At 43.0% G+C, this 27,783-nt stretch overlaps 1 protein-coding gene across 5 annotated transcripts; it reads right to left on the minus strand.

The window, feature by feature from the left end:
- Positions 1–3,551: 3,551 nt before the first annotated feature.
- On the minus strand, positions 3,552–26,110 carry MCOLN2 (mucolipin TRP cation channel 2). 5 transcript variants are annotated; one of them, XM_087732544.1, is made up of 14 exons: positions 25,925–26,110; positions 22,284–22,443; positions 19,003–19,176; positions 15,260–15,404; positions 14,616–14,703; positions 14,366–14,462; positions 13,805–13,904; positions 13,089–13,204; positions 11,473–11,622; positions 10,001–10,102; positions 9,766–9,888; positions 6,942–7,148; positions 5,446–5,561; positions 3,552–4,122 (listed from the first exon to the last, which is right to left on the minus strand). In XM_087732544.1, exons 1-14 carry the CDS (start codon positions 25,972–25,974, stop codon positions 4,086–4,088), a joined length of 1,665 nt encoding a protein of 554 aa, XP_087588670.1. In that variant the 5' UTR covers positions 25,975–26,110; the 3' UTR covers positions 3,552–4,085. The 5 variants fall into 5 exon arrangements, with proteins under 5 accessions (XP_087588670.1, XP_087588671.1, XP_087588672.1 ...); XM_087732545.1 differs by lacking the exon at positions 25,925–26,110 and adding an exon at positions 25,643–25,786; XM_087732546.1 differs by lacking the exon at positions 25,925–26,110 and adding an exon at positions 23,318–25,606.
- Positions 26,111–27,783: the final 1,673 nt, after the last annotated feature.

Here is a 27,783-nt window from a genome sequence, read left to right on the forward strand (position 1 = left end):
TACTCCAGTTCTGCTTCCATTACTGTGCATCACCTCCTTAGCAGTTGGAGTGGGACCACCTATCAGTCAGCAACCGTATTCAAATCAGTATTAATGCACAGAATTAAGAGTCAACATACGCCCAATTTCCTGTTAAGTTTAACCTCTGTGGAATAGAGAGCCAATGAGAAGCTCCAGCAACTGGCTCTTATCTTTTTTCCAAGGGGAAAAAAAAAAAAAAAAACAAAAACAAACACAGATGGTGAAGACACAAATTGGTTTCTACAACACATTAGTGACCTGCTCTAATATGGTAGGGCTGAAGCAGTAGTCTAGCTAGCAAGCAGCTCATATGATTTAAAAAAAAAAAAAAAAATCAATACTGGACAAGAAAGCTTTATGATGCCATTATAGAAATTAAGTCTCAAAGTCAGTAAGAACTATAAGTATTTTCTACATTCCTTTGGTTGATAATACTTTCCTTCATTCCCTGAGGATTCTCTTACAAACAAGTATTTGTCTGATCAATGGCTTTGGCAGGTCACACTCAATGTCCTACTAAATTGGAAAGAAGCAGTTTGAGTCAGAGGTTTGCGGCTCCAGCACCGTGGCTCCCAGTGCCAAGGCTACGAGATGTACCTCACCTGCTTCAGGGAAGAGAAGCACTAGACCTCAGAAGGTGACGAGCCTTTCAGGCTGCTCATAAAACAGAAAGTACTTCCACAATATGCTATCTTACCTCAGGCAGCACCGCAAAATAAGTAGAGATAAAAGAAAAAAAAAAAAAAGCCAAGCCCAAGGACTTGCCCTGCTTCAGTCAGGTGTTGGCATTTCATAGCCATTGGCAACATCTCTCAATCACAAGAGATGCAGAACTTGCACACTCAAGCAAGAGCCCTTGGAAGCACGTACTGCCCAACATATTTGCATGCCCCATCAGGGTAATACACACTGGAACACGTTATATGACTAATTATCCACCAACATAGCATTAATTATCCGCTTTCTCTAGGTTCAAGTCTCTAACCTAAGATTCCCGTAAGTACCAGCAGAAGGTAGGTCAGTAAGAAAAATTAATTCATTTTCAGATGTGCTGAATTTTGGTCCTGTTTACTAAGGAACTGCCTGCTTTAGAGAGAGACATTCCAGAAAGCTACCAGTAAAACAGCAGCAAATATGGAAAACACCAGCATCTTACACGTAAGAAAGAAGATCGCACACTGTATGGGCCAAGAAACTCTGCTAGCAATCAGTTAATGCTGATCGCTTCTGCAGCCTGTGGAAGAGCACTTGGATTATCCCAGGCCCCAAAGCAGATGCTAAAAGACTAACATTGACCCAAAAAAGCTCTACACATGAAAAATTGACTCGCCTGTCCTGGGTGGAAGACAGTAACCCTCTGTTCTAGATCACACAATTAGCATCTGTTTTATGAAAAGACGATTACAGAAGAATCTTTGCTAATGGTGTGAAGTCTTGGTTATTGCTAGCAGTTTCATTTTTATCCACCAGCTGTAGCGACAGCTGAGGCCACAGCAAGGCCTTGCTCAGACTGGGATGGGGAGAAGATTCTCTGTCCCAAAGACATTTCAGCAAGAGAAGCATTAAAATTTGCATAGCCTGGATGCATGGAAATATTGACATGAAAGTCATCTCTTCTAGACATCTCGCTGCAGCCTAAGCAAGACAAAATGGCATTCATTTCCAACAAAAAAATATTCACTGTCAGGAAGGCAAGTATCAGGGGGGAAGACCTGAACAACAGCACATCTTTCCAGACCTCAGTCACCACTGCTCTTAACTGATGGCCAAAAACGCTGCTGGAGAAGCTGCAGTTAGCAGCCTCTCTTCTTTCAACATCCCAGAGGAGAGGCAGAGAATGAAGATAGCTCTATTAAAAAAGTTTTTCAACCAACCAAAAAAAGGTGTGAATCCAGCACTGGTTTTGCCCATATATCCACTCTTCAGTTTCCCACAAGGGAAGGCGGGGGGGGGGGGGGGGGGGGGGGGGGGGAAAATCTAGTATATTTTTCTGCTGTCCTTTGGGAAAGTATTTATTCACTTTTCATTCAAGAATCAATTATTTTCTCTCTCTTACCCTTCATATCAAGTTCAGGCCAGTCCACACTATGACCAACCATTTCATCTTCACAGCTCATAGGTGATTACTGCTGAGAATGCTATGCCTGCGTTGGATTCTTTTAACATCTGCCCACTGGGAACACTACTGAAGGTCTCCGTGAGATGGTACCGTGAACTTTAATATCTTTGCTCAAGGACAGCAAAGCAGGCTTTTATATCTAGGGCTGCAGGTAAACATGTAGTTCCATTAACAAGAACACACTTTGGACAACGCTGTTAGCGAGCCCTTCTTTTTGTTAAACAGTTGAGTTTCTGTTCTCCTGACTGCCTGGCAGCATCAGAGCGTGAATCTTCCAAGTTCTAGTTAGTTTCTGACCATCATTTTTCCTATATTATGGTTATCTGCTATCAAAGACTCCTGGTCCCCTCTGATACTCTTCTTCATGCCAGATATCAAGGGGATGTAAGGCAGTATTTTGAGGAGTCTTCTGTAATAGCAGCTTTCAATAAGTCAGGATCTTGTTCAAGTTTTACCAGCATCACTTTCTTCTTACCCTAAACTAAGCTGCCACCCACCTTACTCATCCAAGGGCAGCATTTCAAATTGCCTTTGCAATTTGAAATTTGCAATTGCCTTTGCAATCTGAAACACTAGCAAGCCAGAACTTGCACAGAGTCTGTCATTAATAGTTAATGACACATATCCAGATCAAGGCCTAGCCAACACACTCTGAAGTGAACATCATCTGCTACAGACAATTTGCTTTTAGGGAGCAGACAGCCCCATTCAGACAAAGTGGAGCATCTAATACAATAGTCCACCTACCCCCAGGGGCAGTCAGTACCACTGAAAGTCTTCAGAAGCATCTGGTAACACCTATGCAGTACTATACTGGAAGTGCTTTAAAGCTATCAAAAGTGCTCTGTTCTCATTAAAAAAAAAAATATATAAAGGTGAAAGTGGAAAAAAAAAACCAAACAAACAGTACTTTGGGATGGTCATCTGTAAAGACACCTAGACAATAACTGAACAAACCAACTGCCAGACTCAGTTGTTACATATTTTCTTCACTTAAGATGTGCTTGAAACAGAAGTAATTAGGCAAGTCAGCTCCCTGGCATTGTTTTTGCCTGAATTTGTCCTCCAGGTTATGGCAACGCAACCGTGCAATACTTAAAAACAGAGCACAGCAATAATCTTTTCATCATCCTTCACATGATGCTTGCTATGGAAGTTTCCAACCCTGCAAAAGAAGTATTTACGTATTTACCTATAGCTAAAGTAGTAAATTTAATTTGGACACAGTACACATCAAATATTGTGGCTATAACAGGAAAGACTCAAAGCCAAGAAAACCCCACCGAACACCAACAAACTGCTTTTGGTTTTAGTAAAGCTGGTAAAGAAAAGATTGTGATCTATAAGTGGTTTGCATTAAAATGATATACAAGAGGGAGAACAACAATTAACTTGCACTTTTGTGCAGCTCTCTAGTTTTACATAAATTTATTTCAAAGAAATGAATTGTACCAAGTAGAAATTACAGTCTCAATGCTGACTGCATCACATTAAGTGAAAACTCCTCCCCCTTCTCCTTAACTACTTTTTATTTAACATTTTTTTTAGCATGGAATTATTTTTAAAAATTATTTTCAGGCATTTCTTTCTTATTAACAACAGTTGGTTCAGGGCCACTTCCCTTCCTCCTAGAAGGGATTAGCAAACAGAGCTCCCACAGACACTGCTCAAGGATCAGCCTTCTTTAATGTGACAGAACTTGGGGCAAGAACACAGAGTTCTTCATAGCTCTCCTCCAGACGCAGCTTCTGGCCTCTCCTCTGGTCAGCCAGCTGATGTCACATTAGCAGCTTTTCTTCCCCCAACACCTTAATTAGGCAAGATTAGTCTGTTCACAACGAGGCAGGTCCAGAGAGTGGGTTTCATTGCCATTTGGAGAATTATTCTCCTCCATACAACTATGCTTTCTTTGCACATATTAGTGGTGAATTTCAATGTGTAATCATCAATTAATAAGTATCAAGTTGTCATCACTCTGTTGTCTGCAAAAGAAAAAAATTCACAATTTTTCATTCAGCAAGAAATGCAATAGGAAGCATTCACCCATACAAAACCAAGCTGAGTTATGATCCTTCTACTCTGCCCTCTCCCATTTCAGCATACAGCTCTAACACCTGCACTGGGACAACCAAGTAGAAACTGCTATAGCAGCAAAAGCTCTACATTTGCACTCCAGCTACCAGGCTTGTGCCCTCCATACTCTGCAGCATGTTACAGTAAAGCGTATTTATTATGCTCAAGCAGACAAAAAAAATCTCTTATCCTGCACAATGACTTGGATGCGAAACCTGAAACTGTACCTGGCTGGAGTTCTTATTAACTAGTTGGCTTTCAAGTGTCCACAGCAACTGCTGTGATACCTGCCCATCATCATCTCGTATGCTCCTTTTTGGCTATGAGGTTTCCCTCTGCCAGAGTACATCGAAAGTATAAAGTTCTATTTCACAAAAGCTTCAGTATACAAGTAGACAAGTATCCTACTACTAAAATAGGATTTGTTCTGCCAGTTGGGATTGAACAAGTGTTCACATTCAGCTCTACTCCTTCTCCCATAGCCTGGCTTCCTTGCACGGTGCCCATGACCATTCTGTGCACAAGCAGGAATTCTCTCGGACTGCTGAGGGACAGTGACAAGATCCCTCCACTCTCAATCTGGGATTCAACGGTACATTAGGCTTTCTCAGAAACAGAATTCAAAGAATAGACTTCCAGACCAGCAAGCACCAGGTGAGATGTTCACCTCTCACCAACACCAGCTTAAAAAGGACCATTGCTAAGACCTCCAAAGCCTTGAGTTTGGTGGCAACCAGACACTTAAAAGCGTGTTTCCAATATTCTGACAGATGGTATTAAACCAGTTTGCCTCACATACACAGCATAGCTTTGGGATTAAGTACTGGTCCCCAGCTGAATCACATTCTCTTGCTTTCTGCTACTACTCCCAGCCTAGTGAAAAAGCATTTTAGAAACAGAAGACTTGCAAAACCCTAAGAAGCAGAGACTTAGTTTCCTCTTGACTCCTTGGCAGTTCCATGTTATGCTCTGCAGTCCTTCCATCAGCTTCCACCAGTTTCTGCATGGTAGTTTTCATATGAGCAAAACACTTAAAACATGTATTTAAGCTCAGAATTGCCACCCCTGCACCACCAGCAGCCTAAAGATCTAACACCAAGTAAAGCGCAAGAAGGAACAAGAGTCCAAATATTCTACAGGCTGAATGCTCCAGCATTTGTAAAACGGCACTTCGCAGGGAGAAGCAAACTGGTGTACTTCGGAGAAAAACACTCATTAAACACCCCACTGACCTCCTACAGCAGCAGATGAATGGCACAGAAGTCCGTTCTTTTCTGTAACCAACACTGCCACGGTCTTTTAGAAATTCATGTAGATCTGTTACTGGAAACCCGCTTTGTTGGTATTTCTGAAAGAGAAAGCATTTTATTTACAAGACAAAAGTTACTGGGCATGAAGTATTCTAAAATTTCCTCTAGAGTGTAACAGCCCAAACCTGACTATTTGGTTCATTTGTTCAGTATAGCTGTAGGAAGAAAAAGAAAACACAATCCTGTCCTAGACACACCACATATGTAGTTGGTGGAACAAAGCAATCTAAGTGACATAAAATTCATATTGTTCACAGATTCTCTTGCATTTTGTTTGCTGTCCGTAAGACCAAGCAAGTGACCTCAGGTCACACTGGCATTGATTTTCCCTTGTTCACATCAGCTGCTGTGCTCACCGAGAGTGCTCTGGGCTCCTTTTCCCTAGGAACCCCAATGCTAGATTTGAAGGGCCTTAACACAGCTATTCAGCATTGTCATGCTGAAGAAATGCTCTGCAAAACACCAGTTCAGCACACTGAAATGGCTCCCTGTTGATCCACATGAAGCGCTCAGAGGGAAGAGTAACAGTAAAACACTGGTTTTGCAGGTCAGACCATCCAATAAACTCAGAAGCACGGACAGTTAAGTTGTATTTTGAGATGCTTAGAAAGTGGAGCTCTTGTTTGGTCTGGAAGCTGTGGTTCATGTCAGACTAGCCTTATTCTGCTGGCCTCTTTATCTGACACTAAGACAAGAAAGGGACAAGAGCAAGAGAGCACGATCCACATTGCCTCCCCACTGGTTACTGCAGCTACCAGGAGCATGAAGGAGAGACAGCACTAGAGGGCAAGAACAAAAAGTAATTACTGAAAACTTCATTTCACTTTCAGCCAGTTTATACTGGAAATGGATGGAGCAATTTTAACTTGAATGAGAAGCAGTGGGTCTTTCGGAAACACTTCCTTTTAACCACGCATTTCCGAGCAGCACATTAAGCAGGCCTGGACACCTAAATGAGTTTAGAGTGATCTGCTTGGCCCTTGCCACACCCCTGCCAAGGAGATATTCTCTGAGATGCCATCAAACCCTTCCTGACCTCAGCTTCTGGTGCCATGAGAAGATACATTCACTCCAAACAAGACTTACCCAGCTCTCGTGTAACTACACTTAAAAACCTCACTCTTTCCACTCATCATTCCACTTATGCTTCCATTAGCTGTTACCTTTTTGACGCCAGATGAATCAGCAGGAAATACAAAACAGGGACACACACTAAGGATGATTTTTCCAAAGCAATTATTGCTTAGTCATTTGGATGACTACCCAGTCATCCTCCCAGTTTCACCACAGACTAAGCCAGAAGATTTTAACAGTCTCACCAGTCATCATAACTAATGCTAGATAGTATGGTGTTGAGTGATTAACAAGAACAAATACAAAACTGATTAGAAGTGTAATGGGAAAAAAAAATGTTTTACCTTTATGGTGTCATAGGAGTCGGTAATGAGCGCAATAAAAAGGCTGAGGATCATGTATATAAACAGACTAATGAAAGAGTACAGATATAACCGACTGAACACCCACACCAGCATGCTCTTCTGCTGGATTTGAGCAAATGTTGCAAACATATCATCACCGTTGACCAAAGAAAACAGACACTCAGCCACCGTGTTCAGATCTTCAAACTAGAAAATAATGAGTGCAAATTATTAATAGAATGTGAAGATCAATCATCCAGATTAAAGAAAGTGAAAAGTGTTATAAAAACAAAAGTCTCTTTTTTTGAGTTTTACTCATAGCAGAAGCAAAAAGCCAACCCAGTCAATCAAATGCTACCACACTTTCTTGTATATTCAGACGAAAACATACATGCCAGTAATAGAACCACATAGAGATATAATCTTGTCTAAGCATTATACACTGACACGAAGCTTTTATTATCAAGAAATAAACTTGTGATGCTCAACAGGCAAAACAGCTAGTAACTGACCACCACAGAAAGCTTAACTTACTGAATTTCAGACCTGCAGGAAAATATCATTCTGTTCGCCAAAGCATGTAGGTAAAGTGATTTCACAGAATTTATACAGTAAATCAGTGGCGGTATGATGGGAACAGAATCCACATCCTCTGGTTACCCAGCTCTGCAGCATTACTGGAGTAGGGGTAATTAATCAATATTGTATTAAGAAATTAGAGATAGCATATAGCCTTCAGAGCTCAAATGGTCTAAACTAATTTGTCTCGCAATAACATCATCTATCCGTCATTCAGAAAACCCTGAGTGGTAGGTAAAAGTTATAGCTGTACTGTGAAGCTACTAAGCACACCCTGGAGTCAGACATCTTCTTAAATTCCTAACTCCGTTTCCCCAAGCTGGAGCATGCCCCGAGGCTAAATTCCGTTCAGCGACCAGGTAAGCACACTTCCCACCATTGCTCTGTCCCTCTAAATAACTGGATTTGTTAACTATACTTTATTGGACAACATGAATTAATGCACAATGTCTTAATGTAGCTATTATCAATGAAGTAACATGACTATGCTCACTTGAATTGCGGTCCTATATGAAAAGCAAGATGACAAGAGCCATGGGTTTGTAAGGAGACCATACTGTTGCACAGGAACAGCAGGTCTGGTCTTACCTATGGCTTTTTTATTATTATTTTTATTTATTTTTAAAGCCATTATGAGACCCAGCGGCACGTTTTCTGAGAAAAAGGGGTGCATGCCATAGGTAATTCTTGAGTAACCCACAACTTTTGATGCATGGGTACAGAGAGAAACCTGCTAAGGATTGCCCACCTATAAGCCCCTGGATTGACACAACACAAAACGCAGAATTCACACTCCCTCTTTCTGGCTGTAGTAGAAGACAGAAAAAAAAACCCATAGGTATTTCTATGGTTTTGAGCTAAGGCCTTCAGAATTTTTGAGCACAAGGACCTCTCTCCTGTGTAGCTGCCCAGCAGGGAAGGCTCTTCCCATTCCTTACCAGGGACAGCTCATGCAGCGGGAGAGCCCTGCCAAGCCCGCCCTGGGCTCCGCTTGCTCTGCGCGGTGCCACACTGCCTTCCAGTGGGGTACTGGGGAACTGCCAGGAACGGGACACCCCCCACAACTACAGCTGCTTTCCTTGACGTTGATCTCCGATACTTAGCAAGAGGTAACATTTTCATAGATAAGCATATTACCGAGTACGCTCCCTTTTGCTCAGATAATTAACGCACTTGCTGCAGGGAAGCTATAACAGTATTGATGCTGTGCCTGTTCTAAACAATTGAGCCTCTAGTATGACTGAGGATCCCACAGCATCCGGCATCCCATGGAGAAATGTATTGTCATCAACTTAAAATATGTGCAGACTGAATACCTACATTTCTCAAAAGGAGAGAATTACATTGTGTTAGAGGAATCCAAGCTCTGGGGGTGCAAGAAGCTGAAGCAAGCACTGCAGTGTCTGTCTCTGTTACAATATATACTGTGTATAACCAGAAATCAAGAAGTCATACATTTGTTACTGATTAATGGACATCTAGAATTTCTCACAACAGGAATCTGCCTTTTTTCAAACTGTCACATAGAGCACCCACCAAGAAAAAAACCAACACAAACAAAACAAACAACAACAAAAAACAACAAGCTTTGTGGGTTTTTTTGCTTCTGGTTTGGAATGTACAAAGCCTTACTGCTGTACCCAGGGTTCAGACAAGACATACCAGGTACACACTGGTATCAACTTTAAAAACAAACAAAAACACAAAAAAACACCAACAAAACAAACAAAAAACCCCACAACACACCCCCACACAGGAAGCAAAGTAAACAAGACAAGCATTCATCCACCCCTTTGAGTCAAGATTTAGGAGCTGAAGTTACATGGCACAGGAAAGATTTGGAAAAACAAAGTCAGAGTCAAGGAGATTCCCAGAAATGGTAAGAGTGAACTAGTGCCTCTTAACCCAACTGAACTGGGATTGCCAGAAGGGGGCGAAAGAAATAATAGACCAATTTACCTCTAGTCCCCAGCCAGACATTGCCTGGATAAACATCCACTCATCACAAACACAGCCTTGTATTTCAGATTACATTGAGTTCACGCACACAGTGAAAGCAAGAATACAGTTATTTTGTTAAATGGAGAAGGCAGCAGGAGGTACACATGGAAGGAGAAACACTCCCATGCTCTTCATGTTACATCTTTTAAACAAAAACATGAATTTAAGACCTATTTCTGTTATAACTAGGTACTATACACACACGGATATTCACACATTGTTAGACCTGAAAAGGAGTACATACCTTTTCGTGATAAGGTCCCAGGACAATCCAACCACAGAAAGTATAGCCAAGATAAATCATCCCAGCACAACAACAAAACCTTAGCACTTTGGGCAATGATGCCTGCATAGTTAAAATGAGCACCTACATGTCAGGGTGGAAGAAAGGAGAAGGGGAAAAAGCCAGAAGTTAGAGAGGCCTGAGTAAGAGTGACAAATATATGCTTTAATTGTTGAATACTTGATTCCTGCCTTACATTGTAGGTTTGAAAATATCCCAGGTATCTGATGACTCCAACCCAGACCAACAAAGTTGACGTTCCAAGTAAAATGCTGCAGACATCATAACTTGTGAGGGTCTGAGGGATCCAAACAGAGCAGGTGGTCAAGTTACAAAGCAGTAGGTATGTCAGCTTGACAGCTATTCAAGTTCCAGCAGTTCAAACAAACAAAGCAGGGCAGTCCAATACTGAAAGGATGTTGCTACATCACAAAAATCAGACCAAAGTGAACTGCAGTTATTTAGTGAGATCACCCAAATGCAACAGTGCTGCAAATGAAAGCACATCTACACTGATATTCTTGTGGTTTTGCACGAAGAACTAAAGCCTTTACCTTGGTTATGACACAGTTTTAACATCAGATAGAATATCTCCAAATTTTTGTTTAAAAAAACAGGTTAATATATGCCATTAATAGGCAAACAAGCTCTCATTTGCTATTGAGTAAAACATGAGCCATCATTTAAACGAAAAGTGAGCCTCAGGACTACAGCCCTTTCCATGCCACATGCATTTACATCCCTGAGCAGGTTGCCAGCTGTTGGGAGCCTGAACATCATTTTTACTACCAGTGAAGTTTATAACCAATTCTACTTGCGTTTTACTCTAGAAGGCTGTAACTGGTTGCAATAAGCACAAGATACCCACCTAGCTCAAGATTTCCCACCCTCTTTCCCCTGCCTCACCATACAGCTGGAGGTTCTCAAGTGCTTCCTCTGAAGGTCACTCTGGGCATCTGCCCTTTGAGCTTTAGTACGTATGAAGCAGGAGCAGCACGCTACCTACCCTGTTTTTCCCAGAATACAACATTTTGTGAACACATGAATTGTTGACATACAGCTCTATTGAAAGTAAAAAACCAACCAACCAAACAAAAAAAAAAACCCTGAAGAGCTGCCAGCTGGACAAAACACACTGATTTCAGCAAGCCCAGACTGGGAGGTCAAGGACTGGCAGGTGACACTGTCTGTGCCTGTAGTTTGGACAGGCCAGGAAAGCAAGCTGTAACAGCCACATTTCCAGTCCCACAAGCCATCGAGACCCCTGTTTTATCCAAGGGGACGACCCTTGGTTTCCCTGTACAATATGTACTACTACTTCTTATAGAAATAACACAACCCAAGTGGCTTTTTTTTGTTGTTTTGGTTTTTGTTGTTTTGTTAGGAACTGTCTACCCACAGGTCCTATACCAGGGATTAGGGGATTTAGCACTGTGGAAATAAAATGTTTAAATAGCTTACATGGTCTTACTGGAAGACTTTGGGGAAAAGGGACTGAAACCAGTTATCAGTCAAACTAGCAGTAGGAAATGAAGAAATGAGAACTAGCAAAAGTAAACAAGATGACTAGTGACTATGATAGCTCACTTTCATTTGTCCCCAAGTTAAAACACATTACACGTGGGTGTAACAAAACTAGTATTTTTATCTGAAGTATTAAACTCTCACCTTGGCTTTTATTTCCATTTTTAGGATTGACCCAATGATTGTCATCACATCGCTGATAATTACCAGGACATACCATCCATTTATGAACTCCAGGCGATCAGCGTGACAGACATGACGCTTGTATTTCTCCAAGAAGAAGTTCACAAATCTCTATTGACAAGCATTTAGATGTTCAGTTACAGGTCACCTTAGATGAAAAATATGTACAGATGCCCCAGTAGTATAACAACGCTCAAGTTTCACATACCCCCTTCTCCTATAGTATTTGCTGGACTAATAGCTTAAAACTCATTCTCAATAGCAAGAGAAATAAATAGGAAAAAAAAGAGATTGGCTTAGGCCAGTGAAAACCAACTTTCCACAGAACAGCTGACTTCATAGCCAATCCCCACTAGCCTAACCATGGCTTGTTATCCCCTTTTTAGCTCCCTTCACAAAAGCTTCTATCCACCTCCAACACAGCAAGGCCACTCAACTAAAGGAGTGAAAAAGAGAATTAATAACTCAAATACAACTATAAAGCAAAAACTTTCATTTCTAATAGAGCTGACAATCACTTCCCACACCCAACACTGCCTATCTGCTTTCACTTGCTCTTTTTGCTCATGAATAAACGCTGATGTCCCTATTCCTGACAGCAGTTTGAGAATGCCTTTGCTGAATTGTGTCCTCTTCACCCTTGTCTTGTTCACAAGCTACAAAAAAAGATATATTGAACAAGATAAACAAGCATCTGTGCTTTCATATCCTACCTATCCTGAACTCTTTTTGCAACTCCCATAAGCCACATGCTTGCAAAGTTATTATCAATTAATGGCTACAAGCTGGCACATCTCAGGGCCCAGCTTGTGTTTCTGCATCAGTATTTGGACCAGAAGAGCTGAGTCTGCTTACATGAAGCTCTGCAAGCAGCTTGAGATGAAGTCAGACAGGGCTAGTCTCAGCCTGCAAAGGAGAGTGAGTGGGGAAGAAGGTGACAGCAGATGGTGATCAGGGATTGTGGAGGAAGGAGAGAACTGAAAAAGGGCACTTCCAGCCCCAGAAAGACCAAAAAACCCAGCCAGGGTTAGACTATGTGCTATGCTTTACATTTTCTCCAGTTAGAGCTGGCTTTGAGGGATGTTCATTAAAGCATTAATTTATGACAAGACCTCTATGGGAGTTCTACTCTGAAGCCAGGGAAGGAAGAATTCACGTTTTGAAGGTGCAGGATGTGTTGGCTGTTAGCAGCACAAAGACTCAGAAGGTTTGGTTTTGGGTTTTTTGGTTTGGTTGGTTTTTTTTTGTTTGTTTTTTTTTTTTTTTTTTTTTTTTTTTTTTTTTTACATAAAGTCCTAGAGAAAATTAAGTCCTAGACCAAAAAAAAGTCTCCTTTTGCCCTCGAGAGATACAACAAAATACTTTGTGTTACAGCACTACACAAACAGAAGTAAAAACCCATTCAGCTAGCAACCATTCATCACAGACATCTACACATCCTTTCTAGAGATACAGTAAGACAGCAACATCCTGCAACAGATATACTACCCAATATTTCAAAACATATCATTTGACAAGACTAGCAGCAAACAAGACAAAGACAAAATAAGCATTGAGGTTTTGAGCACTGTACTTACTTTTTGTAGTCTCAAGGCAAGAACAATGGATCGTGTGCAGAGGATGAGAGAAGCAAAGCAACTTAAAATGACAAAACCATCAAAGACTAGAATATACTGAGTGTTTTTCTGGAGAACTGTAAAGAGTCAAAGAAAGGAAGTACAGTTTGTCTTTTCACATCTCTCCGAGCACAAATTATTACAAAATGTCACCTATTTTGCATTTAAACACTCTCACCCCATAAACAGATGGGTTATAAGAAATACTCTCTCTGCAACTATGGAGATTGGGCCACAAGAGTGAAAAGCATGTTCAAGTTCCTTAAAATAAAACCAAATATAGGTATATTAATACAAGTGTCCCCTTTTTGCATAAGTTCATATGTCCATCTGTATTTCAAGTGTTACAACTACACAAGGTAAAAGAAATGCAGACTTTGGGCCATACTACCATTATTAAATTAAAACCAAACAAAAAAATCCCACTTCATTTCTCATTCCATGACCTGCAATCAGAAACTTGTTTGACTTTCTGTACCGTATTCTTCTCATCCACAGGCTTATAAACCATCATGTGAACCCAAATCACTTTTACCAATGTTTTCCTTGCCTCACTCATATCAATTGATGAACAGGATGGGGAATGTCTTGCTAGACAGACTGTTACAGAGCAGGGGAAACGATGGGAGGAGATGTGTAACGCTGCTATCATGCAAACACACATGCACCATACTTACCAGAGCCAAATATGTGCCAGTCTTTACATTCTTGAATATCAGTGTCACTATCAAAATAGATTTTGATTTTTCCACTGTGGGCTCTATTATTGAAAGTTATCTGGAAACACAAGAGTGTATTAGAAACAAGACTAACAAAATTTCATTCCACAAAAAACGCTTGTCAAGTGCTTTGACATAATATACATTTATATTTGGTGGTCAGGTAAGCTTTAAGCAAGCTGTCACCATAAGTGCTTGGCGTAGACATAATTTGAGAACATTTCTCATATAGCACAAAAAGCAGTATTCCAAGAAGCCAAACTTCAAGTTTAACCTTTAGAAGAATAACAATTACTTATCTCCTTCTCAGGTTATGAGGTTACCAGCTGGAATATGATACAAAATAATACTGTCCCTTGACTACACAATTTCGGCAACCTTTGGGAAGGAGGGATAAAGGCCAGGACATGCTCAACTGCTTTTCCCTTGCAGTCTAAACATAAGGATGATGACTACCCCTTAGCTTAAGCTCTTGTTATGTATACAGCGTTGGAAGTGCCATACCCCATATTCACTTACAGTATTTTGAAATGCATAGCAGTCAGGCAATTCACGGGCATGGATTGTCTGTAGAGCAATGCCTTTCAGCTTGAAGGAGATTTCAATCTGTATAAGCCTGAATGTTTTAAAAAGAATATAAATAAATATATATATATTTATATATAAAATACACACATACAGAAAGCAAGGAAACTGCACAACTCGGAATCCACCATATTCATATGAAAGGACAAGTTAAAAATAAAAAAAATCCCCATCACTGCTTTACCTGTAAAATTCAAGATTGAAAAAAGAGGAGTTCAGCTTCAGCTCAGCCTTCTTACCAGCTAGCTCCTGTGGCTTAAAAAAGATACATTCTGGGAGGAGAAGAGGAAAAGCTGTAATCTTAAAAACTTCACATAGAAAGCAGCATAAAACTGAGATAATCAGGTTGAATGACAAGTCCTAATCAGGCAAAATGTTAATTTTGAGCAAACCTATCCACAGGGAGCCCCAGCTAGTGGGATCAGAAGCAGGCTCATGCAGTAAATCTTAAGAGGCTAACAGCAAGGACTCAGCTCTGAGAGGTGGTAAGGACACCCACCCACTGAAGGCACAGACTGACCAGCATCCAGAATTCTGTATTTGAACTTTCTGCGGGGTGGGCGGGAATAAAACAAACAGAAACCCAAAAATAAAACAAACAGAAACCCACCCACAACCCACTAATGACAGCAGTTGAAAAGAGCTTCCTATAGTCTACACGGTTGCCATTTCCAGGCAGGTACTAAAAACCAAGAGGGAAATAGGCAAAAGGCATGTTAATGTTCCTATGATTGCCATGCAAAAAGCTATTGGTTCTAAACCGTACTGATTTAGCATTAGAATATAAGTACTCCACAGCAAGACATTTTTAGTACAACAATACTATACCTGTTTCAGTAGAAACATCTATGTTCAGCGTACCATTGGAAGGAAGCATTGTGCCTTTCTTGTACTGTTGTTTACAGATTTTTAAACCTGATCCTTCATGTTCGTAACCAAGCGTCCCCAGGGATATGTTCTTCAATTGCTTGTACTAGTTTAAAAACAAAACAGAAGCAGAAGTTACAGAGATAGTAATCTTTCTTGCATTAGATAATAACTTGCAATCTCAAAGTTATGTGTATCAATATAGCTTCTTTTACATTAAGAAAAAAAAAAATCTTTACTTTCACATAAAGTCTGTAAATTGAGAGTAGATATCTCACAGGAAGCTAAGAGGGCTGGTGGCCACTAATTAGTAGTGACTGGCATCCTGGTGAGACAGTGACTGGGAGCCTCGTACCGACTGGGCTGCCTGCAAATGATTACCCACTGCGTGCCAGACAGGAGGCCAGCAGACAGCTTGTAATTAGATGCCTGGCAGTGACTTCAATGCAGTATTGCTACTAACCACACACGCTCCAGGGATAACTCATGTGTTTATCTCATGAAGGTGTTAGTTTTCACACCACTTGAAACTTGATTGCTTTACATACAATCCAAGTCACAGGTCTTATCAAATCCACCCCAAGAGTAAAACCAAAGCTGTTCCCTGTGTGACTATAGAAGAGGGAAGCCACACGTTCGCTATATAACCAGCAACCAAGGAACATACAGAGAGCCTGGGCAGCCTCCAGAAGTAATTTAACCTGCCTGCTTTACACAAGCACAGAAGCAACTGAAAACATGCCTGTGAGGAAGGCACTTTCTTTTTCACTTACTCTAAATATAGCACAAGTCATCTTCTTCCTATGTTAAGACATGCTTAAAAACAAGGACTAGAAGTGGAAGCAAATAAAGCTATGCCAAGCCAAGCATTGTCCACGCATGGATCGGCCCTGAGCACCACCAAAGAACTTCATTCAAGACCAGTCCTCTCCTGACTTGCCTTCCACACATCCTCAGTATCTGCTGGAAGCAAGATATATCCTCTGATCCTTGGAGTTACACCTTCCAGTTCTGCACAAGTGAGGTAAACCCCTGGGGCACAGCTCTCCCTGTGGTTCTTGACTCCTTGACAGCTGAGTAGATCAATGACTAACCATGAACGCAGCTGTCTGCCAGCTCAGCTTAGCACCAGCTAACATTGTCCAAGAGAAGCCAGATAGGCCCCTGGTTCTTTGAGGAAGAAGGTAAAAACTAATGAATTACTAGATGTTTATATCGTCACCTCACCTAGCAAAAGAGCTCGGGGCAGTATACAGCTCTAAAGGAAGCATTTACCTCCCAGGAGGCCTGAAGTAAATAAACACTGGAAGTCAGACAAGGCTTCCCATTCCTTAAAAAAAAATTGTTTGGCTGGCTTTGATACAGATTAGACCGTTTTCCTCTTAAACACAGATTTTGCTATTATGCATCATTCAGTGTCATCCCATTTCCTCCTTCCTATGGGCATTATGGCCACTAGCCCATCATGTGGGGTACAAAGTCCCAGTAGTCACTAACAACCACGTGCTCCACATCCAAAAGAACTGTAACAGGAACCACCACGTTTCCATCCAAAGCTCTGCCTTGCAGTGCTGCTTCAACTCCTCACAGCTGAGCTTGCAACAGGTTTAGACAGCCTGGGAGAAAAGCACAGCCTCCGTACCCTGTCAGAACATTACCTTAAAGTAAACTAAGGAAGCCAAGTATGACTAAGGCAGGTCAAGCGAGTGGAAACAGTAGTTAGTCACAACTCCACATCCCTCTGAGGACATCTCCAGATCACTGCATCTAACAGCCGTTGCTCTGTCCACGTGTGCTTTCAGGCTCTGCCCTCCTGACAGCATAACACACGGCTCTGGGTTACTCACATGCCGCTTTCAAACAACACTACGAAGCAGTAAAAGCAAAATTCCCATTTACACGTTTCTAAGCAGCCTCAGAGAGAGCAGCCAGCAGAATACCCTGGTCCTCCAGACTCTGCTGCAGGCAGGGCACAAACATAGCAACTCCACACAGCTTCTTTGTCATGGAAGCTTCCAAATTGGACCCAGCAGAGGAGTAAGGAAAAGCTGCGCACTCCTCCAAGTGGAAAGTATGTTTTCAGGTTTGGGTTTTTTTGTTTGTTTGTTTTTTCCAAAGTGTGAAAATACTGCAGTGGCACATTATACAAAGCCTAAAATTGCATTTTCACAACTCCAGTTTTGCTGTGCACTATTACTATATTCTGTAATATCATATCCTTCTGCTTTCCCCACCCCTGCAATCCCCCCCCCCGCCACCCTGCATTTCAAAATAAAGCTCAAAACAAAACACCAAAACCTATGGCTTCTAGCTGCCCATCTCAAAACAAAAAAGCATTGCTTTTATCTTAGGAGCCAGCTGGCTTGTCTCTTCCTAGAAGACATCCTTTAACAAACAAAACAAAAACCATAAAGCAACACCAGTCAAAATGTCCACCTGGAGGCATACTTTAAGTCTTACATGTGATAAAAAAGCCTCAGGAATACCACAGAACACTGAAGAACCCAGATTACACAAGTTTAAATCTCCTTAAAGGATATGTCTACATTTATACAACATAGACATTTTATGAAGTGACCTTTTTCTGATGCCTGTATCACACATTGGCTCATTCTTGAGGATATAAAGCTATTATTTCTCTACTGTCTTCTATCTGGACTTCACCTCAGCCTTAGTGCCTACAAAAGAAGGAAAGGGAGACAAAGCAAGCAAGGAAGAAAAAAAAGCACAGTTTATAGCAGAAATAGTGGCAATATTGAGAGTTCAAAGGAAGACTGAGAAAACTACTTCAACGGTCATTTAACATACCAGGAGCGAGAGTCTTGGCCTTGTCCAGCACAGCAGAGACAGCACATTTGATCTGTTGATGGCTCTGCTGTAGCTTAGAGGAGGCAGCCGAGGAGCAGCAAGCCCCCAGGCAAGTGCATATTTAAGAAGGAGATATAGCCTTCGCACCACAGCAACTGCTGGGCGTTAACTGATGGCGGCAAAACTGCTTTAAACCAAGAGTCAGAGCTGATGTCCCAAGGTCAGGGAAAATGAAAGGTGGTTTAAAGCCACCTTCCGCTCATCCCATGTGAACCACTTCTGGGCTTATCGTCATCCCCAAACACAAGATACATTTCATTTTTCCACACACGCTCTCTTTTATCTCATGACTTCTAAATGTATTAATATTAAATACAAAAATGTTTACTGAATTTTCATCCTAGATTTATTCACTTCCCTCCCATGACTGTAAAGGGACTGTTCTTTAAAATACCATCCCTACCCAGGGCGAGTGCCCCTACGTTCCTGGAAGTACCGTATTCCCCACGTTGAGGCCTCTGGCACTCGCTACAAAGCTGCAATTCAGCATAGCTGTAAGCACAAATTTTTTGAATACCACGCATAGGTATATTCAGGCCCATAGCTCTTCAAAGTAAGACCTAAACAAAGGTTCCAGTTCATGCAAGACGACCGATTTTCAAACTTTCTGGATTTCAGTACTACACACTAACCGAGTAAAATTTTGGTTTCAATTTGCCTCCAAGAGACAAAAAATGCAGACACCTACACACAAAATTCAGGATACCCCACCTATGCCGATTCACTGAAATTCAAAACTGAAATCCAAGAATGGCAACAGAAAACCAGAACCTTAGCAGAAGTATATAGCTATAGCTTTGGCTTTAACACTGTTCATTATAAATACACACACTTACCTGATTAATAACATAAAAAATGCTATCATAAGCATCCTGTTGTGTATATATACTGCAGCTGTAGTCATCTTCATCAACTCCAGAATAGCCTTTCAGGAATAGGTGTTTAAAAGCAATAGTGTTTTCCTCTTTGAATGAGACCACCAACTGGTTACTCAAACCAAAAAAGATAAGCTGACAAGAGAAAAAAAATATTTGCATTTTGAACACCAGTCAAACAGCAACATTTTGGAAACAGCTTTGAATTATAATAAATACAAACCAGAAATGTGCCTGTTGCTGTAACCCTGCTACAACGGGAGCAAAGAATCTGTTAACTAATGCCATAAGACTACTAAAGTCAAGGTTACCATATGTAGGGTAAGAGAAACAGAAATCAAAGTCTTTCACTGATTCTAAAACTTACAGTGCAGCAACTAAACAGACAGCTAGATCACTGCCACCTTTCACACATCCCAGACTAACAGTTCTAACTGGAAATTGCCAAAACTTTTGTTGAGGATGCAAATGGCAGAAGAGCTAGCCTACAAGCACAGCCTGCTAGCCCAGAAATGCCCCGCTTTGCTATGGGACAAATTCCTGCACCTTCTTCCTACCTCTGGCATATCACAGGATTAGAGCAAACCTATGTGGGCCCTCAGAGCAACAAAAAGCATCACCTGCCTGACCCAGGTGCTGGTTAAGGAGGCTACAATGAGAAGCAGCAGCAGACTCAGGATTTGTGTTGCCCTACCCTATGGATGCTCCCATTCCCACCACCACCAAGGAAAACATATAAATGGAGTCTAGAAGCTGAAAGAAAAAAAAAAAAAAAATCAAGCAACAAGAGTTTCTTCACAGGCATAGTAGCAGGAGAATATCCCAAGCCCCAAATAGCTAACTCTTCATCCTAGGTTTAAACTGCTTACTAACAGCAAATGTGAAACTGTCATTACTGCGTGGAGTTTCTAAGCCCCACAAGAAACTGGCAGAAGGAGGGATGAAGTAAGAGCGAGAAACTGCAAGCAGAAGAACTGTGAACTTAGAAATCCCCCAAAGCAATCAGGCAGGCTCCACCAACATCCTTCATTCAAAACAATGGAAACTGGAAAGCACACCTATCTTTTCCCCCTTCACTGGAAGGTATCATCTTTTGTCCTAGACAGTAATTGCTTAGATGTGGGCCAGGCTAGAAGAATATATGCAGCAGGACTATTTAGCACAAGGCTGTTTGGTTGTACAGCAAAGTCACAGCCAGGACAGAGAAATGGGGACGTCAGTTCTGCTGGCTATATACAGTCTTCAGATTAAGAACTGAACCTTCATACTGTTAACCAAGTTTTAAATCAACTATTTATATCTTCAGCTGACTGCAAAAAAAAAAAAAAAAATCACCGAGTGCTACAGATAGATCTGCAGCACTCTAATTAGTATCTCTAAAAAATCAGGGATCTTCCAGCTGCAATACAGAGAAACACAACATACTCAGCAGGGTTTCCTCAGTGGACTCTCCAGGGGATTTCAGCACAGCATTGGAGTAAAACTTACTCCCCATACTGGGACAGAAGCCTCTTCTGCTTTTCAGTCAGGCACAGATATCCCAGCTGCTGCACAACACCAAAGAAGCCACAAGTGTCCTGACTAACAGGATGGCATCAGGCAGAAGCAGCTAGAAGGAGGCTTAACATATTCCTAGGTTGTCCTTCAAGGGTCTTACCCTCACTCTGAAATAGAGATATGCTTGTTGAACCTGTCCATTTACTATTATCTCACATTTGAGATCTCCCGGCAGAGCAGCAACACATTTTCCTTCAGAAACTCTGTTTTCCTTTTCTTGCCTGGCATCCAAGCGAGACCCAGGGCTGACAAGAAAAATCTTAAGCAGCAACCCAGAAAATCTTGCGGCCTTTGAAAGCCAAGCAGCAGAGCACCCCTTCTGCTCACAAAGGATAGTGGGAGACTAGGACAGCAGACAGAAAAATTACACGTTCAGCGACTCTCCCAAGAATTTAAGTCAGTAGGTTAGGATAGATTGAAAGTACTGAACCTTTTCAGAGCCATGTGAAGTTGTATTTTGTCTCATTACCCACACACAAAGGGTACTGCCTTGTCTTTGAAGAGAGCGCAGTAACCCACATCCGAGGCGCAGCTACCAGCAAAGTAAGATGGGGCAACCTGTTCTCTTCGCTCACGCTGTGCTCGCGCTGCCCACCCCAGCCACCCACCCACCTTAATACGCTCCCTGTTCTCAGCAGCTCCAACGCCACGGGTGGCAGTTGTGCCAGCGCTAGTGCAAACAGCCTACTCCAGCCAGCCTTGCCTAGGCAGGCTGGCCACTGCCTCCCGCTCCCGCCTGCGGGCAGAGCTCCGGCAGGACTCCAGCACAGCACAGCAGCACCAGAGGCTGGATCCTGTGCCAGCGGGGCCGGAGAGCCTGCCGTGCCTTTCCAGCGGGGAGGTGAGGAGTGAGAGCGGTCAATAAAACATGGGGACACATAAGCCAGGGTTACGCTTCATTCTAGCGGGCAAGTCGGACACAAACCTGGAATCCTGCAACTCAGCATGTTTTTAGGAGTTGTATACTTAGTTGTACTTGTAAAGTGTCAGATGTCAGAGTCCTGCATTTCAAAGGTCCAGAAAAATCATTTCATACCTGTGTCCTATCTTGCTTCCCTCGACCTCCAGTCGCCATTTCTTAGTGGACTGTAAGTTAAGCAACTACACTGTGATACCAATGCAGTTTAAAAACCACCCTCTTCTTTGCCTCTACCTACCTAGGTACCCGACTGTTTGAAATGCATCATTTGATGACAGAAGCAAGGGGCATGTCCAATTCCTGTAGCCCTGTCATCCCCATCATCACCAGACTGTAGCATTTTCACATCGAACACGTACATTTAAAGTTATGACTAGATTTCAAGAAATATCACTTTTGAAACAGCCCAGTGACACTATAATCTATGAACCTCACAGGAAGCAGAACACAGAGCCGTACTGTGACGGCAAGCCTGAAGACAGCGTCAGATTTAGCAGACAGACTAATTTGCTTTAAAGCGTTATTTTAAAAACAGCAAAATACCTGGTCAAATACTGCCCCAAAATCTCCAGGAGGCTTTTGTAATTTAGCTTATGTTATTCTTCCCCCAGACACACCTTTCATAGCATTTTTTCTTCCCGGACCGAAGCAGGAAGTTCAAGCCGGTAACAAATACCCAGGGATGGCAAAGGCCCAGAACCACGGACCTGCTTCTCCTGCACATCATTGCTACGTTTTCCAAGAGTAAAAACAGAGGAAGGATTACCTGTGTAGTAACCATAAGTATCTTCAAAATCTGCAAAGCCAGTTTCCATGGTATTTGACGTCTTGCTCTGTATTTTTCACATGGGTTCATGAAGTAAAACTTCAAATCCTCTTTCAGAGCCGTCTCTTTTAGATCTAAATCTGACTGAGCCATCATATTTCTGCCACAAATAATATGTTAATTAGAAACCAACAGAACCCTTTGGCAGACAATTTCCTCATATTGCAGTTTCACCTCAGATGACCACGTGACATAAAAAGATCTGTAACAATTTTCTGTTTGTTTCTTTTACAGTAAAATGCAAGAAATATTTCCCCATGATCACATCATTAGAAATCATTCAATCACATCAGATCATCAAAACGCAACATTCACACAACTATTTCTCAGGAAATAGGCATTAAATAAGAGGATCTGTAATAGTAATAGCAAATCTACATTTATCTCTTTCTTAAAACTAAATATTTGAAATAGAGAGGCCACGGTTAACACATTTCTCTGAATAACCCACATTCTACCACCAGAAAAAGGTATCTTAAAGATTAAACAACCAGAGCAGGCTTCACAGCACGCTTCTGTTAGGAACATGCAGCTTTAAGGGCTAAACTCATAGGTATTTATTTATTTAAATACTGGGGCATGTAAAAAAATCAGAGGAACAAGCACAGAGGACTATTGTTGTAGGTGTCTTAAATCACTCTAAGTTTCTCCCTCTCCACTGAACAGGACACTGAAAACTTTCCCCTTCTCCTAATCTTTTTAACCCTGTTTTCCAGTACCATAGTCGTCAGAACTTTCCTACTTCACACAAAGATGAGAACCAAACTTATAATTTTTTTTCCTCCCTCCATGTGTTAAGGCAGAACAATCATATCCAAAACTGGCTATATAAGCCAATTATCAGTCCCATTTACCATCCAGAAAATTACTCCCCGTGTTCTGAATTTTATAAAGCATAACATTTTCTCTCAAGGTCAAAACAAAAAGCATCATTTCCAAGTTTCCCAACGCATTCTTATTTCTTTCATCCTCACCTGTCTGAAGTGTATCGGTATTTAAGCCCAAACTGTAGACCACAAAGCACATTTGATTTGCTAGAATCAGCTATCTCTTCAGAAGAGAAATGAGAGTTAAAAACACAGTAAAGTCGACACTGCGGTGTTTCCTCAGAAGAAGAAGTGAAAAAACAAACAAAAAACCAACCCAACTTTTTAACATGGAAGCTCAAAGGTTATCTTTATTACACAGCCTTAAATCAATCATTCATGGAGATGATGGGAGGTAGGCTGATTTTGGTTTTGAGACAGGAAAATCACAGGAAGCCTTTTGAGAAAAAGAAACTGTGGAGTACATCCCTATTTAAATTTATACTAAAAACATACTGGACTAGTTTTAACAATGTTTAAGATATAAAAACTCTGAAAATTTTAAAACACATCTGACAGAAAAACATATGATAATTACAGCTGTGAGTATGGTCTGAGGAAACAGGTACATATGTACTTCAGTCCTGCACTGACACCCAAAGACATGGCTACTCCTGTACCAGCTTCTCTGGAATGGGCAGCAGCATTTGCACGGGTACAAGATGAACAAAACCAAACCCAGAGTAAAAGTCACAGGAGTAGGTAGGAAAGAAACAAGAAACAAAGCAGGTTTAAGGTGGGTCTGGTCAAGACTTAAAGCATGAAGGTACGATGTAAGAACCACCCCAAGGCTTCAGCAAAATCCTCCCCAAGCTTCCAGTAAAAGCACATCTGAAGTGACAGATCTTAAAAGTCAAACAGTAAACCCTCTAAGAAACACTATTTCCTTTGATATTCAAACACATACCATGGAAGACACAGTGGTTTTTTCCAACGTTGCCTTTCAAGCCCCTACAGCTGTTCTAAAAACTTGATGTTGACTAATAACAATACTTTCACTTTTACACAACCCTCACTTAACTCCACTGGGTAGGGATTATTTTCACTGATGCCTTTAGCCTCCTTTCTTAATTAGCTGTAGAAATCATCAGCAGGAAATGCAGCCAAGGCAAACAACATACTTTTTCAGCTTAAGGAGATGAGATTCGAGCCTATATCACTGTTGGGCTTTGTCTTCCCACAAAGAACAGGCGTTCTCTGGTGTAACATTCAAGAAATACTTCATTTGGCAATAGGTGAAATACAGCAATTGTTTTCTAATTCATTTGTTTCTAGAATAGTTTCAAAATAACGCCCAGATAAACTGCATTAAATCCGCAGAACAAGAATCTTCAAACAAAGCATTAAAAAAAGTTAAAAAGCTCCGAGTGCTTAATAGTGGCTTACCACATTTGAAACAAACCATCTAGTTCTACCAGATGTTTATTAGCCTAATAATCTAAAAATAATCCAAACAAAGCACCCAGCTCAAGACAGAGCAACAGAACAACTCCATGCAGACACAGCACCGTAACACCGCTCAGTAGGTTTCCATGGTATGTTCTGTAAACCACTGATACAAGCAAGTTTTGTGAACGGAGACTCACTCTACTATGCACGTTTAAATGCGTATCTCAGCGTCATTGAGTGCTGTGTGTCACAAATAATAACTGTTACCAGTTCAATTCTAAAAGCTGCATTAGGATAGCCACCATTGCAATGCTGTGGCTGGTAGGACAACCTGTTGTGTGGATAATGTTGTGTAGCGAGGCCTTTAAAGCTCAGTGTTTTATTCAAGAACGAGGTTTCAACAGTAATGACTACCATTCACAGCCACCTACTTATGAAATAAGCATTTAATAGGTAGCTCTTCACCTAGCAGGAAAAGCACCAGTGAATCAAGTAGCTAAAAAGCTATAAAGCACAGATTCACTTTTTTTTTTTAAAAAAAAAAGTCATTCACTACAGGAGCAACACTAACACTGTCCATCAGAGGTCCATATCAGGAACATTTATCTACTTGAGCTCTACATCTTGAACAGGTATTAGGGGAGCAGGGGGCGCAGAGGAAAAGGAGAGAAAAAAAGAAAATCACTGAGTTGGGTTCTAGGTAACAGGCTGGGCAACCCCAGCTTCACCTTCATGATCTTCGACTAAAAGTTCACAACTCGGCCGGAGGAGGGCATCGCCCAGCGCTTCTCAGGAAACCGAGCTCTAAGAAATTGAGGGGAAAACCCCCTCCTTGCACAGAGCTGCCAACGCTACCAATCGCTAAGCTATTGCAGGAGGAGCAGCAGCGCTACCGGCAGCGGCCAGGGCAGGCGGCACACCAAACCCCCCGCAACGCCTCTTCGCGCCCGCCGCGCCCCGGCCCCACGACGGGCAGGGCAGCCCGACGGCCCCGCCGAGCGGCCGGACAGAACCGGCCCCGGGGGCGCGGCGGACAGCACCCACCTTCTGCGGCAAAGCCAAACCGGGAGCGTGGAGTCGCGCCTCCGCTTGCTCGCTAAGCCGGTGCCGAGGGCGGCAGCCGGAGCGCTCCTCCCCGGGGCCGCCCGCCCCCGCCGCAGCGGGGCACGCCCGTTATCGCCGTCCCACACGGCCGCCGTGCCCCGAGGCGCTTCGCTCCCCCCGCAGCCCTTGGCCAAGGGGCGCCCCGATCCCCCCCTCCCGCCCCGCCGGGCGCGGTGACCCGAGCGGGCAGCGCCGCGCCGCGCCGCGCCCCGTCCCGCTCACCCGGTGGCGGCGGCCCGGCCGCCGGGCAGGTACTTGAGGGAGATCTCCATGGGGCCGCGGGGCTCGGCCGCTGCCCGGGCAGGGCGGCGCCGGGCTCCGGCAGCCCTCCGCGGCGACGGCCGGGGGGAGCCGCCGGCGCCGCGACCCGAGGGGAGCGGCCTGGGCCGCACAGCCCCGTCCCGTCCCGTCCCGTCCCGTCCCGCCGGCGAACCCCACGCCCTGCCCCACCGGCCGACGCCGCCTTTATGGGGGCCCGGGCGGAGGAGGGCGCCCCGCCGCCCACCTGCCCTGCGCCCGCCCGGCGGCAGAGGGAGCTGCTTCCGCCGCCGCCTCTGCCCTCTCCCCCACGGCAAAGCCACGGGTGCGCAGGGTCTTGCCGAGGGCAGGAGGGGTCGGTAGCTGCTGTTGCAGGCGAGGGGGCAACACGCAGGGGAGACGGTCAGGTTGAGTGAGCGACTACAGAGCTGGTCGTTTTGCAGCCCGTAGGGTAGTACTTGGTTCCTCAGAGGATGTGGTTTAACGTGGTCACTCCCAAGTAGGGTGTTCAGCCAGAATGCAGGCTTACAAGAGGCTTCGTTGCAGCAACCGTGCGCTCCCCGCCTGCCCGCGCGGTGGGGACGGGCAGCGTGGGCCTCCTCCGCGGTGCTCTCAGCCGGCGCTGTGTTTGGTTACAGTCACGCTGTTTAAGGCAGAAGAAGGAACAAAAGCCCACACAGGCATCTATGTGCAGTTACTCAAAATTAGCTGCAGGAGCATGATGTCAGCTCATGCATGAAAGTTTTCTTAAGGTGTCCTCCGAAGCATGTGGTATTAGGTACTGCCTCAGGCAGGGAGATGCCCCTGACAGATGCACCCCCAGGTTTGGTCTTTTACAGCAGCATCTGCTTTTCCCTCCATCCGCCAGAGATAAATTATGCCTTTACACATTTTTTTTATTGGAAAGGTATAAGCATATCTGGATTCGATTTCTTCCTCTTCTGCAGGCACACTGTTGACTTGAGAATAGACTTCTATCCAACATGGAGACTGGTACTTGGAAACAAGTAGGGCCCCACTTCTCTCTTCCCCTCAGCGTAACTTCATTCTGTTAAGGGATCTGAGCTCTCTGCTGAAAACAAGAACTTCTCACTACCTGGGCATATGCAAAACATTGGCACTGAAATGAGCCTTGGTATAGAAAATAGCTGTTACCCAAGTTTAGCACCCTGCAACTTATTTTCATGGGGAAATACTATCGGTATTTTTCAGGCAACTTTTTCCAGAGCCCAGTGACAATCAGAACGAAGGAACTCTCTTACCCCTCCACACCTTCTTGGACAGCACTGAAAGCCCTGTGTTCCTCAGGATGGCATTTTTACACATAATGAGTTTATCTGGTGCTTTATCTGCTTCTTTGCTCTCCCAATGTGGATTTTACAGTTCTATCGGTGCCTGCTTGATTGTATCAGCATAAAGATACCGATGTCTCCAGGATACAGCTTTACATGTGTTACTAGCAGTGCTAATGTTGAGATCACTGATACTGTTGAAGTCATGAGGGTTTTTTTAGAATAAGATCACTGTCACACTTCTTGGCTCTGCAAGGCCATAACCAGCACATCATATATTGACACGAAATAAGATTAAAAAGCCCCACCACACACGCAACAGCAGCAGCCACAGATCTCCTGGCAGAGCTGCACTTCATCTCAAATGCAGCCGGCAGGCGAGAACACACAGCATTGACTGGCTTCTTCTCAGGTGAGCCAAATACTCAGGCAGATGAAGATCCTGAACACCAAGGATCAAGCAAGTCAGAAATCTGGACAGCAAGCACTTAGATTGCCAGCAGCACTGCCAAGGAGAACAATTGACGGTTT

This window comes from Nipponia nippon, unplaced genomic scaffold, assembly GCF_047370975.1.
Source record: "Nipponia nippon isolate SJK-2023a ecotype South Korea unplaced genomic scaffold, ASM4737097v1 scaffold_5, whole genome shotgun sequence".
Lineage (NCBI taxonomy): Eukaryota > Metazoa > Chordata > Aves > Pelecaniformes > Threskiornithidae > Nipponia > Nipponia nippon.

What these genes read in the sequence shown, in the direction of transcription:
- MCOLN2 (XM_087732544.1), bottom strand. Translation starts at nt 25,974, where the DNA reads ATGGAGATCTCCCTCAAGTACCTGCCCGGCGGCCGGGCCGCCGCCACC. An exon ending in TTTTTTATGTTATTAATCAG is followed by an intron (nt 15,405 to 19,002) that starts GTAAGTGTGTGT and finishes TTTTTAAACTAG; the next exon opens with TACAAGCAATTGAAGAACAT. An exon ending in CTGGCACATATTTGGCTCTG is followed by an intron (nt 13,205 to 13,804) that starts GTAAGTATGGTG and finishes GACTCTTTACAG; the next exon opens with TTCTCCAGAAAAACACTCAG.